At 41.3% G+C, this 18358-nt stretch overlaps 2 protein-coding genes across 2 annotated transcripts in view; one reads left to right on the top strand and one right to left on the bottom strand.

Annotated features, from left to right (window-relative positions):
* The window catches only part of LOC139470877 (carbohydrate sulfotransferase 10-like), a 112327-nt gene that overhangs the window by 51720 nt on the left and 42249 nt on the right, over nucleotides 1–18358 (bottom strand). The window lies entirely within an intron of this gene.
* On the top strand, nucleotides 9342–16971 carry LOC139470982 (uncharacterized). Its single transcript, XM_071253297.1, has 3 exons — nucleotides 9342–9494; nucleotides 10951–11338; nucleotides 14936–16971. The coding sequence occupies exons 1-3, from the start codon at nucleotides 9342–9344 to the stop codon at nucleotides 16969–16971; spliced, it is 2577 nt and encodes an 858-aa protein (XP_071109398.1).

Consider the following 18358-nt stretch of genomic DNA (forward strand, 5'->3'; position numbering starts at 1 on the left):
TACCTACTATATAATTACTGAGCTGCCCAATACATTACAACCACACTGCCTCCCAATGCACATACCGTAAAACTAAATAGACTGCACAGGCACATGCACACCCTGGTGCATCCACTGCGAAACCACCCAACACACTTCACTTTCAAACCAATGCCGACACAGACACACACTCACCCAGCAGGCCAACAAACACATAAACATAGACACGGCTAAAATCCAAACACGAAAATTTGCTACACCTGCATCTAAACCACTCCTCCCTACACCACACCCAAACACCATCCCACAAACAAACACCCCACCCATAACTGACAGCTCTGTCTGGGGCCCCTACCGAGAAACCGCACCCACCTCACACACACAAGCAGCCACTCAAGCAGCCACTCAACCAACCACGAACCCTCCACCTCAACATCTCACATAGCCAAAACATCAACCCCCGCATGCAAAACAAACCACAAAACAACACGACCCTCATCCAAGCACCCTACATCCCATATGGCAACAACACTCTCCCACAAGCAAGCACAACAACAAAACAACACAAACACTAAGAAATCATCAGCTACACCCATCCCGCAAACACCTACACAACCCTCCACATCACATGCCTCCCTCATGGAAACTCAAACAGCTAAACCTAATCTAACCGATGACGAAGATTTCTCCACTACTGAGGAAACAATAGACACTACTCCAACTAAAACAAACCAAACTTCCCAACAAGACAACACCCGAAACCTAAATAACCTCACCTTACTCCTAGCATACATACATAGTCAAAACTCCCCAAACGTTAGCATGAAATCATTTCACAAAGTAGCTTTCAATCTAAACTTAACCAATCTACCCTTCTTCCTCTTTAACCTCCGTCTAAAAGAACTCACCGAATAAACTAAAAACTAAAAACTAAATCACCAATCACCCGAACCCAATAATGGAAGGACTAAATATTTTTCAGTGGAAAACCAACGGACTCACCTCCCACGGCCATGAACTAAAAACTAAATTTAAACTAAATAAGGCCTAATAAAATAAAACACAACAATGGGCTGACAAATGGGGCTTCTCCCTTAACTCAGAAAAAACAACAGGAATAGTATTCAAACATTAAAACATGAAACCCGCCTCCCCAATCCTCCAGCTAAACAACCAAACAATCAAATTTCAAAAACAAACCAAATTCTTAGGACTTATTTTCGATGAACATCTCACCTGGGATGCTCACATCCAAAACCTAACAACTAAAAGCAGTAAAGACCTAAACACCCTAAGATGCCTAACTGGCTCTATCTGGGGAGCCTCCAAAGATACCCTCCTCTCTCTCTACATATCACTAATTAGATCAAAACTAGACTACGGCTGCGCCATATACAACACCCTAAACAACTCTATGTCTAAAAAACTTGACTCAATACAATATCAGGCCCTCAAACTAATTACACGCACCCAACATGGCACCTCCTACACTTCACTCCAGGCCTTAACAGGAGAAATGCCACTAAGTCTACCCAGGGAACAGCTAAGCTTAAATTTCTGGGCCGCGTCCCAATCAAACCCCCTCATCCAAAACTTAATAAACCAAAATATCAGCCCCAAAAACCAAGCTCTAGCTCGTAAACACCCCTTACTTACCCCAATATCCCAAAGAATAACAAACTACCTCAATGAACACCAAATTAAAAATCTTAAACAAAACTGCAACCAATCAAATATCTTCACCCCTAAACTTAAAATACCCAAAATAGACACAACACTAGCTAGCCAAATAAATAAACAAACCGACCCAAACAGCTAAAACTACCACACTAGCATACATACAAGAAAATTGGTGTCACATTTACACGGACGGATCCTCAGATCCGACCTCCAAACACACAGGTTTCGGAGTCCATACCATACAACCAACTAAAACCACACAATCCTTCCGACTCCCAAACAACCAATCAATATTCACGGCAGAACTAATTGGCATTGCCTCAGCCCTCCATAATCAAGAATCCAAAAAACACAAAAAAATCCTAATACTTACCGACTCCCTAAGTGGACTGCAAGCCCTCCAAAACATAAATACCAAAAACCGACCTAAATTAATAAATCAAATACTTAAAAGCTCCAACGACCTAACTAAGGCAGGCAAACAAATAACTTTCTTGTGGATACCCGCCCACGTAGGAATATACGGTAATGAAAACGCCAGCCCATTTCGCCCCATACTGACAAATTTGGAGTCTCACTACCCACAGGTAAAAAGAAACGAGCGGCTCTGTGTTGTACAGCGTTTATACAACTAAACCTGTCTGATGCCCCAAATTGCACAACCGTATGACAAGATAGACTGGACTAAATTATCATAGAGTTTATTATAAACCTCGTACGGCATACCGCCAACAGATTTGAATTTGCATATCAATAACTCTTATCGACAGGGTGGGGTGGTGGTAGTTCACGCGAAACGGACGACGCTGTGTATATTGGGCGTCACCTTTGATATTGAATTACCCATTAAACGATGATACACTTCAGGATCGCGGAGAAATTCAAGATTCGTTCTCGTTGAATATATTAAAGAACCAATTCATCTTTCATAAACTTTTTGTCGTTGTGCACATATCACATATCAACGAAAATATGTAATACATGTATCCACAAATACATATATACAGGCTAGGTATTTGCCCACAACAACACCTGCATAACTATTTATTCACGCGTGATTTGGCAGATTGTAATTGAACGAGAGGAGGTATTGTAGGATCACCTGTAAATAAGGCCGACACTGTAATAAGATACAACGTACTAATGAGAATATGGGAATAATCATAAGAAGGCTGTCTTTTTCTGAACTGTTCCCATGTTTCAAACCACAATATTCATTCAAGTTTTCCTCAATCGCCTTTTAACATAATTCCCATTGGTCAGTTCGACACCGCATATAATTAAATAATTATTTCGCGATTTCGTTAGAATGTGAGATATTCAGCCAGAATTCATGCAATATTGCATACCTAGTGTCACTTAATTGCCCAGTGTGAATAATGGAACGTATATGGAACGCAAAATCCACTTAAAAGCGCAGGCCGTTAACATTTTTCTACAATACACCAGACCAAAGATGCGACAGGCCGGGTTCTTCCGCTGTGTGGCCTCGGCTTTGTAAGTCATCATAAACAATGTAACGAATAGATATGTAACAACGAGACATAGAATGGGAAATGAAAAAAACCCTAACTAAACTTTAATGTTGTGGAAAATAACTCCAATGAATTGGAGTACACTCGTATGAATTCGTATGATACCCTATATATATGTTTTGAGAGGTAAGGTCGGGTGCATTTAAGATCGTTACAATATGTACAAAAGGTGAAATTTGTAAAACTTCTATAGGGGTAACATCCAACCAAAGGCCCTTTTTATTGTAATGTAATGATATAATATAAAGTATATTTGACACGATACAATATACTTTGCACACAATTAGTTAATGCTTTAAAGGGACTGGCGAAAACATGGGCGAAATATTTTAATAACGCCACAAATTAGTTGAATTGAGTTGAAATTAGTTGAATCATGTGTCACGATGCTTGTAGACAAACCTTATTGTATTTGCCATGAGTTTTGAGCAAAGGAAAATATTCTCGCCTATTGGCGAAATATTTTGATAACGCCGCAAATTAGTTGAATTAAGTTAAAATTAGTTGAATCATGTGTCACGATGCTTGTTGACAAACATTTATGTATTTGCCAAAGAAAAACATGTGTTTTGGGTTAAGGGACATATTCTCGCCCAAGGGCCTGCCCATGGGCAATCTTCATTGGCGACATAGTTCAAATTTTGACTTTTCAAAAAAAAAATTAAACCTTTTTCTTCCTTTTTATGTACCCATGAGAACAGCATGTTCAATTTTGTAAATACCTCTGACAGAGACTGGCCACAGCATGGAGAGTTTCTGGACAAATGGGTTTCCAGAATTAAAATGGGACATATTATATATAATGTGAGAGGTGGGAAATTTAGCTACGAATTCGGAAGACTCACAGCAAACAATAACAAACTCCTTGATTCAACAATCAACAGAAAAGAAAGGATAGAGAGAGAGAGAGGTAATTTAATAATCATGGCGACGACTGTCGTCTCTTAAACATTTTAAAAAGCATTGCGACAAGCAGTTTTTGTAAAACATTTGAATTCATTAAGTAAATAAATTTCTTTTCTTCGCATATCACATTAAAATTACAATTGTTTTCATCAGCTAAGTTCAAATTGACCTAGTCATGCCTACGCCGGTACGGAACTGAACGAAAAGGGTCGAATAGGTGACGGACACTTACGAAAGTTACGGGTAGGCATGGTGTCTCGTGACTTTAATCTACGGACACTCACGAGTGATCCCGATGCCATTTGGCAGACACTCTTCCACTTCCGTAATCTGCAAGATACCGAGTGGTAAGGAATGAGCCGATATGGCACGAACTGAAAACGGCTCCAGGCGTCAGTCGTCAGACGTCGAACTCGCGAGTTCGCATGAATGACGTGGTATTTAATAATTCGTCGGGTGATTTTTCTGACAGAAAAGTGTGGTAGGGAACACTGTAAGGATGGTGTGGATAACAGTAAGGAAAGAGGGAGGCATGAGCGTGGCTAGTGACGACACAACGGTGAGTTCCCTTTTGAATCAGTACTGAATAAATGCAGGGGTGAAAGTGGCTTGTGTGAATGTCCCAGGACAGTTTCCAGTAGCCAAAATATTCGAAACAAAACCATTTCATCCTTTTCACTCGACGTTTTTGTGTGAAGACTATTAGTAACCGCTAAAGAATCTATAATAGCCACTAAACGGGTACCTAACCCTCATGATCGTAAAGGGGTGATTGATCGTAAAGGGGATCCAAGGGCTAAGGATAGTGTTCAGCGCCAATATAATATCCCTAATAAACTGCATTCTTGTGCATAAAATAATATATGTATACTAATCAACAAAAGTTCCTGTGACACCAATATTTTAGTGTATTTTTCAAACAAGTAAAGTTTGGTTGTCAATATTGTAGTACATATATGGAATCAAGTCACAAAAACGCAACTGCTATAGAAAAGCATGCATTCCATGCAAAAGTTGACTTATATGCAAGCCCCATGCATTTCACTACCCAAGAATGGATAGAAAATCATGTGCGTTAACGGGATTCCATATGCATTGTTTAGCATCGTGCTCACAACAACCACTCAGAAAAACAACAAAATTACGCAATTATTCGAATCAACATTATGGAATGCCACGCCTGTACGAAAATGAGCGTCTGCGAGCCATTGGTATGCTTGAAGAAGGATCGAGTCAACGTGATGTTGCAAGACAATTTAACGTCCACAGAAACACCATTTGGTGTTTATGGCAACGTTGGCAACAGACGAATGCAGTCAGAGACCATCCTCGGAGTTGCAGGCCACGCGTAACCAATAATCGACAAGACAACTGGATTCGAACAACACACCTACGAAATCGATTCCAGCCAGCAACAGTGACTGCAAGAAGCATCCCTGGCCTTCGACGAATATCTTCACAAACCGTACGTCGCCGCCTCAGATGTGCAGGGATTGTCACCAGAAGACCCGCTAGACGTCCCATTTTGACAGGAAACCACCGTCAAGCACGTCTACAGTGGTGCAGACAGCGTCTACGCCGGACGGCCATGCAGTGGGGACAAGTTCTATTCACTGACGTGTCTCGTGTTCACCTCAGCCACAGCGATGGACGAATTCGAGTGTACCGACGTCGAGGTGAACGTCACGTCAATCATTGTATCATGGAAGAAGATCGGTTCGGGGGCGGCAGCGTTATGGTATGGGCAGGGATTACAGCAAGACAGAGGACCCGTTTGATAGTGGTAGAGGGAAATCTCAATGGACAGCGCTACCGCGACGAGATTATCGGCCCTGTTGTTCTACCGTTTTTGCGTCGTCATGGCCCAGGCGTTACCTTTCAACATGACAACGCCCGGCGTAATATTGCTCGACTTGTTAAGGATTCTCTTCAACAAAACAAGGTGAATGTCATCCCCTGGCCGGCTCGCTCCCCTGATCTCTCACCAATCGAGCACATGTGGGATGAGATGGATCGGCGCCTTCGACGTCAACCACGTGTTCCACAGACACTCCAGGAACTTCGAAACATGCTCCAGCAGATATCCATTTCATGAGACGAAGATGTGTTGCTTGCATCGCAACCAGAGGTGGACACACACGCTATTCATTTGGAAATTGACATTTTGGCAACTCACGCATTTTCTCTAGTCAGTATTGCAAATTAAACCATTTGAACACTTACAGAATCTTTTATCTGTTGCAAACCGAAATTGTTTCTGATTTGGTAAAAAACATAACTTTGCATTAAATCTTATTCAATGTCACAGGAACTTTTGTTGTTCAGTATATATTAGTTCCCGTTATAACCATTTAGTCACTTGAATTACGAGAAAAACGAAATAAAAATATATAAAATTAAAAGTGCTTTCGTAAACTAGCGCTTGCTCGAAAATGCGCCACCACAGGCTATATTTAGTAAACAAATATTCAAAACTCTCAACGTCGCTGGGCGTATATATTGACATTGCGTGTAGAGATAATTGATCACTGGGATAAGCTTATGTACGTACACTCGACGACCCCTGGCCATTGTATCGCCGGTGCGAATGACTAGAAAAACTACACTTTACGTCATAGGGTAATGTCATGTGTTTGATACATTTGTGGTACTGCATTCTAAAGGTAAGCCTTTTTCCTTCCTTGTATGTACCCACCTAAATAGCAATGTTGATATAAGGACAAACTGTGACCGAGACTGGCCACAGCATGGAGCGTTTCTGGACAAATGGGTTTCCAGAATTAAAATAATGTAATGAACCTATATAATATATTTCATCTTTGGATTAACAATATAGTGCTTATTGAATATAGTTCAAGTTATAACTTTGTTATAAAGTGGAACATTGTTGTTTTCGCTGCAGCCAGGGGAAAAGGAGACAACAGCATTCCAGAAGATACACACGGAAATGTTGAACGTATTGAGGAATACAACAAATATGCCAGGGGCTGTGAATGATGTGCAGAAACTGTTGTTAAATACCATGAGCTACTAGATCAAGTATCTTTTGATGGTTTTGTGGCCTTTTAAATTAATGCTAAGAATTGGATTTGTATCTGTATTGAGACACTCACCGTTAAGTGGGTTGGGTGTTCCTGAATTTATCTGTCTCTGAATGAATATTAAAATATGTTTCCACCAACACCTTCAAATATGTTATTGTTAGAATACTGATAAAACGTTATCTTAAATGGAATACATGTATGTATGTATGTATGTAATTGTCAGAATCTTCTTCGGATTTGCCTTGATACACTTTTCTGAAACATTATACATCTGAACAAATATGTATAAGCAGGTATTTGATTCTGACAATCAATATTTTAGAAAGGTGTAAAAGTTTTCTAAAAATGTTAGAATCGGCCGCCGGTCCATAACGCCTCTAAAACAATACTAATAGCAAAGAACAAAAGCAGCTGGAATATTGCTGAGTGCCGCGTTAAGCAAGAAACAAAATAAGTTTTGTTTGAAAATGAAACACAAGGTAGAGGGATTGGCCTTAGCTATTGGTCTCGAGTCAAGGAGCAGGGAGAAGTGTTGTACCTGTCATAGGGGGTCATTAAGTTTTTGTGACAGCGCCTGCGCGGAGACCGAGATGCACCCCTGTTCAACAAGAACAGTCGTGAGTTGCACGGGTATCACGTTTTACGTGTGCAGAGAAATTGAAAAAAAGATATAAAAAAATGTGCTGGTGTGACGGACAGTGAATGTGTTTGTTTGTTTGTTTGTTTGTGTGTTGGTTTGTCGTTTAACGCCGCCTTCAGCAACTGAGATGCTTAACCATTAGGTATATGATGAAGGGACAAGAAGTCACTCTCAAACGCAGTTACAAAGAATAAAAAAAGCTGTTAGAAAGTGTCATGTATTCAAGAATAAGTCATTTATCGAAATGGGATCTATTCTGTCATGATATATCCACAGGTTCTCAAACTTCGTTATGTGAAACTTTTCAGTTGTACACACTGACATAAGCAAGGGGTCTAGCCATTTGAATATAAATGTCTTTTCTTTTCCCAAAGATAAAATTGCGAAAGGAAAGTCTGCAACTACTCAGATATTTTAAATACCTACATGTGTTGGCTGATCATTTCAATTCGAACAGTTAATAAAGTATTAATTTCATAGTAATCACACGTCACTTTTCATATTACATGTTTGTCAGCTGATGGAATATTATATTCAAACCAATCGTACCTCACTATTAATGACAGTTGATAAAATATTCAATTAAAACTAATCGAACCTCACTGCTATTCATATCAGCTGATAAATATACAATTTCAACCAATCGTACCTCACTATTCATATCAGCTGATAAAATATTCAATTAAAACGAATCGTACCTCACTATTCATATCAGTTGATAAAATATTCAATTAAAACCAATCGTACCTCACTATTCATATCAGTTGATAAAATATTATATTCAAACCAATGGTACCTCACTATTCATATCAGTTGATAAAATATTCAATCAAAACCAATCGTACCTCACTATTCATATCAGTTGATAAAATATTCAATTAAAACGAATCGTACCTCACTATTCATATCCGTTGATAAAATATTCAATTAAAACCAATCGAACCTCACTATTGATTGGTAAAATCTATAATTTATGTCAGATGATGATTTATGACTGTCTGCTCATCGAAAACTCCTTTTCGAGTTGAATACTTTTTCAGCAAAGTATGTTTTGCTTCAGGTTAAAAAAAGAACTGATAATGATGTTAATGATTCATTACAACTACTTCCTTTACTGGCCTTCTTTTAGCGTCCAAAACATTTATATCCGTTCTGGATTGTCAAATAAATGATTAATCATTGTCGGAAATAGACACCATCCCACGCCCACTCGCTGTCTTGCGCCCATGTCATCTCTTACCACACAGCGAAGTAACCAGTACACGTGAATTGCATCAGTATTGACGAGAGCTGTCAAACTTGATTGATTGACAGCTGATGACGTTGTCACCCTCCCGCCTTCGAAAGTATAAATTACTTTCAACACCCTAGACCAGGAACACTTTTTAACGTCAACACAGAAACAGCGTTAGTTTGGGCCATATTTGATAATCATGAAGTAGTTTATATTTTTAAAACGGAAAATTATTAAGATCTTAACTAAGTTTGATAAGAAAGTATTTGTGTCGTTACATAAGTTTATTTTTTAAGAAATTTCCGTTAAACATTCAACAAGACATGTTTATGATATTCGTGTTAGTAAGTTTCATAGACGTATCCAATGGCAACGGATTACTAAAGGACCCCCCAATGAGATCCACTCTTTGGAGGATGGGCTACGACGCGCCCATCAACTACAACGACCACACCCTCAACTGTGGGGGGTTCTATGTAAGTACAATTATGTTCGCTATTTCGCTATTCAAACAAACAATAAAAACAAATAAGCAAACAAAAGTGCAAACTGTTTCAGACGGTCTCAAGAAGTACATTTTTTCATTGAAAGAAGGAATCAAACAATTGTTCAGGGGACCCACGTCATACCATCTTTCTAAGCATTAAGCATGTCAAGATTTGAATTTGTTTCCAGCATTTTTCTGAACAGATTATTTTTCCAGCTTCCCCTTTCCAATTAAGAATATTAGGTGAGATGGTGAGGTGAAATGGGGTTTAACTTCGCGTCCAAGATTATTGCACTTAATATAGCGACGAGTATGCACGTTTGTGTGTGTGTGTGTGTGTGTGTGTGTGTGTGTGTGTGTGTGTGTGTGTGTGTGTGTGTGTGTGTGTGTGTGTGTGAGTGTGTGTGCTTGCACTAGATTGTATGGTGATACCATGCGGCAGTTTAACATGAATACCCCACAGTATACTGACTCCGAGCCGACCAGCCCTTATTTAAGCCCTTTGATGCCGAGTGAGTGAGTATGGTTTAACGCCGCTTTTAGCAATATTCCAGCAATATCACGGCGGGGGACACCAGAAATGGGCTTCACACATTGTACCCACGTCGGGAATCGAACCCGGGTCTTCGGCGTGATGAGCGAACGCTTTAACCACTAGGCTACCCGACCGCCCCCTTTGATGCCGAGCGCCAGGCAGAGTAACAACAAGTACCATCTTTTAACGTCCTGTGGTATGACGCCCCCGAATCTTCCGCTCTCCGGGCTCACGCTCTACCACTAGACCACGGAGGCGGTTGTTTAGAATACTGTTAGGCCCCATAGTGAGTGGGTGAGTGAGTGGTTTAAAGCCACTTCGTACCATCAAAGCACGCCAGTATATGGAATCTTAGTAGGGTCAACGTTGCGTTGTCGCCTCTGCAAAATCAGGCAAATAGTAACATAATTAACCATAGAATGACATCGCGAATTGGTCACAATTTCGCATTGTCGATATGTCCCTTTTGGGATTCAATACAAATACGAAGGCGTCAAGCCTATTTCATGTCAATCAGAGAAGGTGAAAACTGTGACTTGAGGAATAAAGTACACAAACTACCTCCAGAGGCGCATACATCGCATTTCGACTTGGTTTGTTGTTTAACGCCGTACTCGGCAATATTCCAGCTATATGACATCGGTCTGTAAATAATCGAGTCTGGACCAGACAATCCAGTGTTTAATATCATGAGCATCGATCCACGCAATTTGGATCGATGATATCCATCAACCAAGTCAGCGATTCTGACCACCCGATCCCGTAAGTCGCCTCTCACGACAAGCATAATCGCATTTTACGGTAAGCATGGGTTGCTGAAGACCTATTCTAACCCAGATCTTCACGGGTCGCATTTCGACTTACACTAATGAGACCGTATCAGTCTATTTATACTCAATTTGTATTTCAGAGGCAACATGAATCAAACGATGGGAAGTGTGGCGTTTGCGGTGATCCCTGGGACGGACAACGGGAAAACGAGGCGGGTGGGAAGTTCGCAAAGGAAATAATTGTAACGCGGCACTACACAAGCGGAAGTGATGTAACTATGGTCGTCGAAATGCTTGCTCCACGAGGGGGGTATTTTGAACTTCGGCTGTGCTCTGTAGCAGACTCCACCCTGCCAGTGACACAGGAGTGTCTAAATCAGCACCCTCTGGAGATAGTAAATGGAGTGGGGAGACGGTATCCGGTGGAGGGGGAGAAGGAGGAGCATCATGGGAAATACGAACTGATCGTTCGTCTTCCGGCGGAAGTCACGTGCACACATTGTGTCATACAGTGGAAATACCACGCAGGTAAAAGCCTTTGCGCTACTTCGGCCGGCTGGTTTCCTTCCACATGTGTTAGCATTGCTTCTTGTTTCGCTGAAGACGTAAGTAACGTATGTTATATCTGAGATGACACTTTCTCAGTAAAGTGCAAATTCTGGTACTGTTTTGGTTTTGACCACTTTTACTAAGAAAGTGTAACCCCAAACATAACACATGTTACATTTGATTACTTTCTAAACGGCATAAACGGATGGCGTGTGTGTGTGTGTGTGTGTGTGTGTGTGTGTGTGTGTGTGTGTGTGTGTGTGTGTGTTTCTTTCTCTGTTTGTTGTTAAACGCCGCGCTCAGCACTATTCCTGCTGTATGACGGCGGTCTGTAAATTATTGAGTCTGGACCAGACAATCCAGTGGTTAATATCATGAGCATCGATCCACGCTATTGGAATGATGACATGCTTCAACCAGGTCAGCGAGCCTGACCACCCGATCCCGTTAGTCGCCTTTCACGACAAGCAGAGTCGCCTTTTACGGCAAGCATGGGTTGCTGAAGATCTATTCTATCCCGGAATCTTCACGGGTCGTGTGTGTGTGCGTGTGTGTGTGTGTGTGTGTGTGTGTGTGTGTGTGTGTCAATTTTCAATTTACATTAGCGGGGGTACACAGTGTGATCAAAACCGCCAGTTGTACAGTGGAGATTAGGTGCCTTACTCTCAGAGTTAGTTCAGATCAGATGGGACTCAACCTCCCAAAAGTGCTGGAATTTGTAATCCTACATGTTACATTTGCCCATTTCCTATGAGGCATTGTCTGTACTGAAGAGGTACGTTTGTTAAATCTCGAAAGCTAAAAAAAACACGTCAAATCGAACAAGCATACAGCGAAATCCCTTTAATCCGTCCGGCACAGTTCCCTGGGAATTTCGTCCACACTAACCATAAATATGTTTACTGAGTAAAATCCGTTGCATATATGTGGCCTTTGTTACGTATTGTCTGGCAAATAGCAAATGATTCGCTGCTCCGGAACATACTCTGGTTCAAGTTCATATTAACCGCCTCCGTGGTCTTGTGGTAGAGCGTCCGCCCGGAGAGCGGAAGGTCCAGGGTTCGATCCCAGGCCGCGTCATACAAAAAGACGTTAAAAGATTGTACTTGTTGTTACCCTGTCTGGCGCTCGGCATTAAGGGGCTAAAACAAGGACTGGTCGGCTCGGAGTCAGTATACTGTGTCTGAGTGGGGTATTCATGTTAAACTGCGGCATGGTATCTCAGTGAGCTAGCACTATAAATCGGCATCAGTCCGGACTAGTACAAGCAGCCACACACACACATACACGTGCATGCACGTCGCTATATAAGTGCAATAATCTTGGACGCGACGTTAAACCCAATTTCACCTCACCTTCAAGTTCATATTAAATTATTGTAATGAGTTAGTTCATTTTTTTCTTGTTACGTTGTACATGTTATGTTGATTTAATGTCAGATATATTCCACGATTATTGCAAGATCAAGTATAAACATCGCTCTCAGACACCAAAAACAGGTATAAGTCATGTTTTCAAAAGTTTTTGTTTGTTTGTTTGTTGTTTAACTCCGCACTCAGCAATAGTCTAGCTATATGACGGCGGTCTGTACATAATCGAGTCTGGACCATACAATCCAGTGATTGACATCATGAGCATCGATCCACGCTATTGGGATCAATGATATGCATCAACCAAGTCAGCGAGCCTGACCACCCGATCCCGCTAGTCGCCTCTTACGACAAGAATAGTCACCTTTCACGGGTTGCTGGAGACCTATAATTCTACCCCGGAATATTCACGGGTCGTTTTTACAAGTAACGGTAATTTGGCAGTATTTCTGTATTTCCTTACGTATGACAAATTTATTTTTTTAGATATATATTAATATATATATAACTTAATACTTAATTACCTTAAATATGATCGATTACCTCGCGGAATTAATTACTTCTAATTACTATCAGTATCAACGCTTAATGACTCAACGTCACGTCATAAATGCGTCAATGATATTTGAGGAATAAAAAGTCAAGATATACTGGTATTGGAAATTACACCGTGCCCCAGGGACAGTCACTTACCTGATTGGATTCTCATTAGCCTCGTATCAGTGACCCACCTGAGGGGGAAGAGGTAGACTGTACTTGCTGACCCTACATCTGATCCTAGGATTTTTTACGTCATCCAGAGACCATATACCGGTATTTGGTCTCTGCGTCATCCCGGAAGTGAAAAGTGTAATTTATAGATATTTGATCCAATATCATAATCTAATTAATTATATGGTATGTTCAGTTTGTGGAACGACGAAACTATTCATGTTTAAGATGCATCTGGTCATTTATCTGAATCGTTCGATGAAGACTGATATATTTTGAAAGTAGCTTAATTATATCTATTTTGTATCCTGAAGGAACTGAAAAAATACGATATTGTTGTTCATAAATGTTTCATTTGTTTGTTTGTTGTTTAAGGCCGTACTCAGCAATATTCCAGCTTTTTGACGGCGGTCTGTAAGTAATCGAGTCTGAACCAGACAATCCAGTGATTGACATCATGATTTTCTATCGACGATGACATGAATCAACCAGGTCTGCGAGCCTGACCACCCGTTCACGTTAGTCGCCTCTCACGACAAGCATAGTCGCCTTTTACGGCAAGCATGGGTTGCTGAAGACCTATTCTACCCCGGATCTTTACGGGTCTCATAAATGTTTTAGGTTTACTTTTTTGTTTTATTTTCACTTTTTCTACTTCCGATTGATTTTTGAAATGGTTAAAATCTGCATTATTAACAGATATTTCCCAATATTGCTTTAATATATTTTTTATTAGGAAAACATACTCGAAAATTTAAAACGTGCTTTTCTTGGAACAAAGTTGTGTTTTTTGCTTGCCTGATCATGAATCAAATCGTACGAACAATCATAATTTCATTGTTGACAAACATAAATCCTATGTTTATTTATTGCTGTCTCTGAATCGAACTGAAACCAAGATATTCCGACAAAATGCAGATTTTATAAAATGTAATAATTGTTCTCAAGATTGATGGGGTTTGGGGCCGGGGAACAGCTTGTCTTTATTTACCCATCGATTGTGAAGTTATACGTATACACGCATGTCGTTGATGGGAAATGCACTGTATATATTAACAGGGCATGGGAACCCTCAATTCTGTCGTCAGTGGGGATTCAGGCAAAGAATAGATCCCCTTCAACAGATGGGGTGGTAAGAGGCCACAAAAATAGCTTAGGCGATCAGTCAACAATTAAGGTCAGTTGTGTGTCAGCGCATTCAGACAGTGCGGGGAGTGTATATATAAATAACTCTGGTTTGTCAGGTTACCGTTGAATGCCCAGGCCTCAGAAATAATACAAAGAAATCGGAATATGTTTTTCTAGGCCAAGGACTCAAGGTTATGAGGAACAGTAGTATAGGTAATGGGGGTTCTGCCGCAACCCCACTGGAGCTGGATTTATATACCTATACCACTACCTATACTACTGGAACAGTTTAATGTTTTTTGCAAATACAAAAATGATGAGACTGACATAAAATCGTTTTGATATCATACTCGGGTTTTTTTTTCAGGGAATGAATGGGGACATAATTCTGATGGCCGCATGTGCCGGGGCTGTGGACCTCAGTTTGAAATGTACAACTGTGCTGATGTCGCAATCTGGCCAGGAGATGGGCAGCTGGGGGTAGGGACAGCCACACTAGTGGGTGGAGACACGACAAAGTCAGCTTCTGGGGACAGCGGACCTGGACTAGAGAACCCTGTCCCAACTGAAACTGTTCCCTCTGGGCCCGGTGTTTCATGGTCAGGAAATAGAAACGATGAAAGAGTAGAAGATTCTGGCGGACATAGTGGTCCTCCGAGCTCCATCTATCCTCATCCTACTGTAACAGGTATCGTAGCTCCATCTGGTCCACATGGTCCACCTGATAATGGTCCCCAAGGACTATCTAACAATGGTCCACGTGGCGGATCAACAACTGGTATATCAGACCCACAGGATCCAACCAAAGTCTCGATATTCCCAAGGTTTGAGGTCACACCCAATGATAACAGTGATCAAACGAACTATGTGTCTCCGACATCTGCAGCTGGACCCTCTGGTGCCCAACCTGCCGTTCCCACAGTTCCATCACATGGTTCTGACATGTCAGATGGTACTGACATGGACAGAGGAATATTAAAATCAGGAAATTTGTTCAATGATGATAATGTAAAGTTCGACCAAACAGTTAATGACCACGGTGGCCATGGAAACGGCGTTTCTGTATCTTCGCCAGCAGATGAAAACTCCAGATTCAATAATCCCAGCCCAACGTTTCTTCCAGATGGTACTGATATTCAAGCCACACCAAAACCAGACGAATATCTGGATCCGATTCCTGATCAGATTTTTGATGACTTAACACCAACTAAAACTCCTTCTGTACAAACGACCCATGACAACCTGCCAGCGGAAGGCTCAGTGGTTAACAACCTGAAGTCGGAACTACCAACTCCAAGCGAAAAACTAGATGTCAACAACGAACACATGACAGATCCTGCGATTGTAAACGAAACACCAGTGGAATCTACCTCACCTCAGGATGATCTCAACCACATGAGAACACCACAACAGGGCTCTGAAGGAACTGTCGGGAACACAGACAATGGTGGTATAGAGCCGTTGATCCCAACATTAGGCGCAAAGCCGTTCAGCCATGTAAATGATGAGCACCATGTATCATCTATTGAAAATAATGCTGATAGTGTGGGATCGTCCTCAGTTGGTGACAAGGGATCTAGTAACAGTGCTAGTAGTAACAGTGTAAAAGGCCCGGCAAAGGGGTCGGTGAAGAGCAGTACTAAGTCTTCTGTATCGGGGGGTTGGGGATTAGGAACTGGATGGACTATGGGCGATCTTAGTCAATTGCAAATAGCACCAATGTTGCTTCTGGCCAACAAAATATGGGGAGGCCATGGGATGATGAGTATGGGGCCTTCTTTGGGAGGCTGGGGTGGGATGAAGAAGCAAAAGTGGGGAGGGAACCTGTGGGGTGGCAATACAGGGGCGTGGCCAGGGAGTATCTGGGGTAAAACGCACGGTCTATTTGGTGCTGGGGGGAGTCCTTGGGGTGGTGCTGGAAACGCATGGGGTGGCGCTACTACCTTCACTGGGAATACCATGGGTAATTCGTGGACCGGAGCAGGAATCACCTGGCCACAGAACCATAATTCCTGGCTTTCGGGAAGCTCGAATAACCAGTGGGGTAATAAGCTTAACTCTTGGAACAGCCAGCCATCAGTCTCCTGGCAGGCCGGCCAGAGGCGTCCTCTAGCAGCTCATTTACCGTTATGCGAGGCAAATCAACGGCTCGTGTGCGAGGGACTTGGAGCATTGGCCAATAACCAGGGCGCTAAGCAGTACTGTAACCGAAACTGTCCCACCGGTGCGGAGTGCCCGAGTAACATTTGCACCTGTCAGTGTGTATATCAGTATAGCCTCCAGTGCAGGTATATGACATCTGGCATTGCTTTGCAAAGCAACCATGACTGGTGTAACAATGTCTGCAACAGTGGAAATTGCCCTTTACGTTACTGCGATTGTAAGACGCTGTCAAACTGGTGAAACGTTTTTGTAATGCATTTTCTTGGTGTTGGAACCATTGTATATGTACATTCTACATGTTAGCACCTTAATTATAGCTTTTTGCTCATCAACCAAATGTTGAAGTGTGTTCTGTTTACGAGCTCTGTGTTATGTTCACCGTTGAACGTTCAACAAACGCCATGCATAATGCATGTCGACGCTATTTATTGGTATTTATTTCAACATATTTATTTGTAGAAAAGACGTCTGTTGCCAAAATGTTTCCGCCTGCAATAATTTATCAACTAAGAGGTCATCCTATCTAATGATTGTTCCTTGATCACGATGTTCCTTAATCTTCTTCCTTGACCATCATGCTACTCAATCATATCCTAAGATTATGTTCCTTGATCATGTTCCTTGATCAGTGTGTCTTAATCATCATGTTCCTTGACCATGTTCTTTGACCATCATGCTACTCAATCATATCCTAAGATTATGTTCCTTGATCATGTTCCTTTATCAACGTGTCTTAATCATCATGTTCCTTGACCATCATGCTACTCAATCATAGCCTAACATTATGTTCCTTGAATATGTTTCTTGATCAACGTGTCTTAATCATCATGTTCCTTGATCATCATATTCCTTGATCATGCCCCTGATCATTGTGTGCCTTGATAATCATGTTCCTTGATCATCACGTTCCTTGGTCATGATTCTTCTTCATCATGATGTTCCTTGATCACGGTGTTCCTTGATCACGGTGTTCCTTGATCACGATGTTCCTTAATTATGCCCTTGATCATCATGTGCCTTGATCAATGTTATCCTTGATCACGATCTTCCTTGGTCATGATCTTCCTTGATCACGGTGTTCCTTGATTATGATGTTCCTTGATAACGATGTTCCCTGATCATGATGTTCCTAGATCATCACGTTCCTTGATCATGTTCCTTGATCATCATGATCCTTGATCATGTTCCTTGATCATCACGTTCCTTGATCATCACGTTCCTTGATCACGTTCCTTGATCATCACGTTCCTTGATCATGTTCCTTGATCATCATGTTCCTAGATCATGTTCCTTGATCATCATATTCCTTGATCATGTTCCTTGATCATCACTTTCCTTGATCATGTTCCTTAATCATCATGTTCCTTGATCATCACGTTCCTTGATCATCACGTTCCTTGATCATGTTCCTTAATCATCATGTTCCTTAATCATCACGTTCCTTGATCATCACGTTCCTTGATCATCACATTCCTTGATCATGTTCCTTGATCATGTTCCTTGATCATCACGTTCCTTGATCATGTTCCTTACTCATCATGTTCCTTGATCATGATGTTTAAATAGGTACCGCTATGTGTCAATCTGTGATAAACGTATGTCAATGTTATTGTGAGTGTTCAACGCT

The sequence above is a fragment of the Haliotis cracherodii genome, unplaced genomic scaffold (genome assembly GCF_022045235.1).
Source record: "Haliotis cracherodii isolate W230 unplaced genomic scaffold, xgHalCrac1.p SCAF_21, whole genome shotgun sequence".
Lineage (NCBI taxonomy): Eukaryota > Metazoa > Mollusca > Gastropoda > Lepetellida > Haliotidae > Haliotis > Haliotis cracherodii.

Bases quoted from the DNA above. Each gene is read 5' to 3' on its own strand.
- LOC139470982 (XM_071253297.1), top strand. From the start codon at position 9,342: ATGTTTATGATATTCGTGTTAGTAAGTTTCATAGACGTATCCAATGGC. The intron at 9,495-10,950 runs GTAAGTACAATT...TTTGTATTTCAG, and splicing joins TCAACTGTGGGGGGTTCTAT to AGGCAACATGAATCAAACGA. The intron at 11,339-14,935 runs GTAAAAGCCTTT...TTTTTTTTTCAG, and splicing joins ACAGTGGAAATACCACGCAG to GGAATGAATGGGGACATAAT.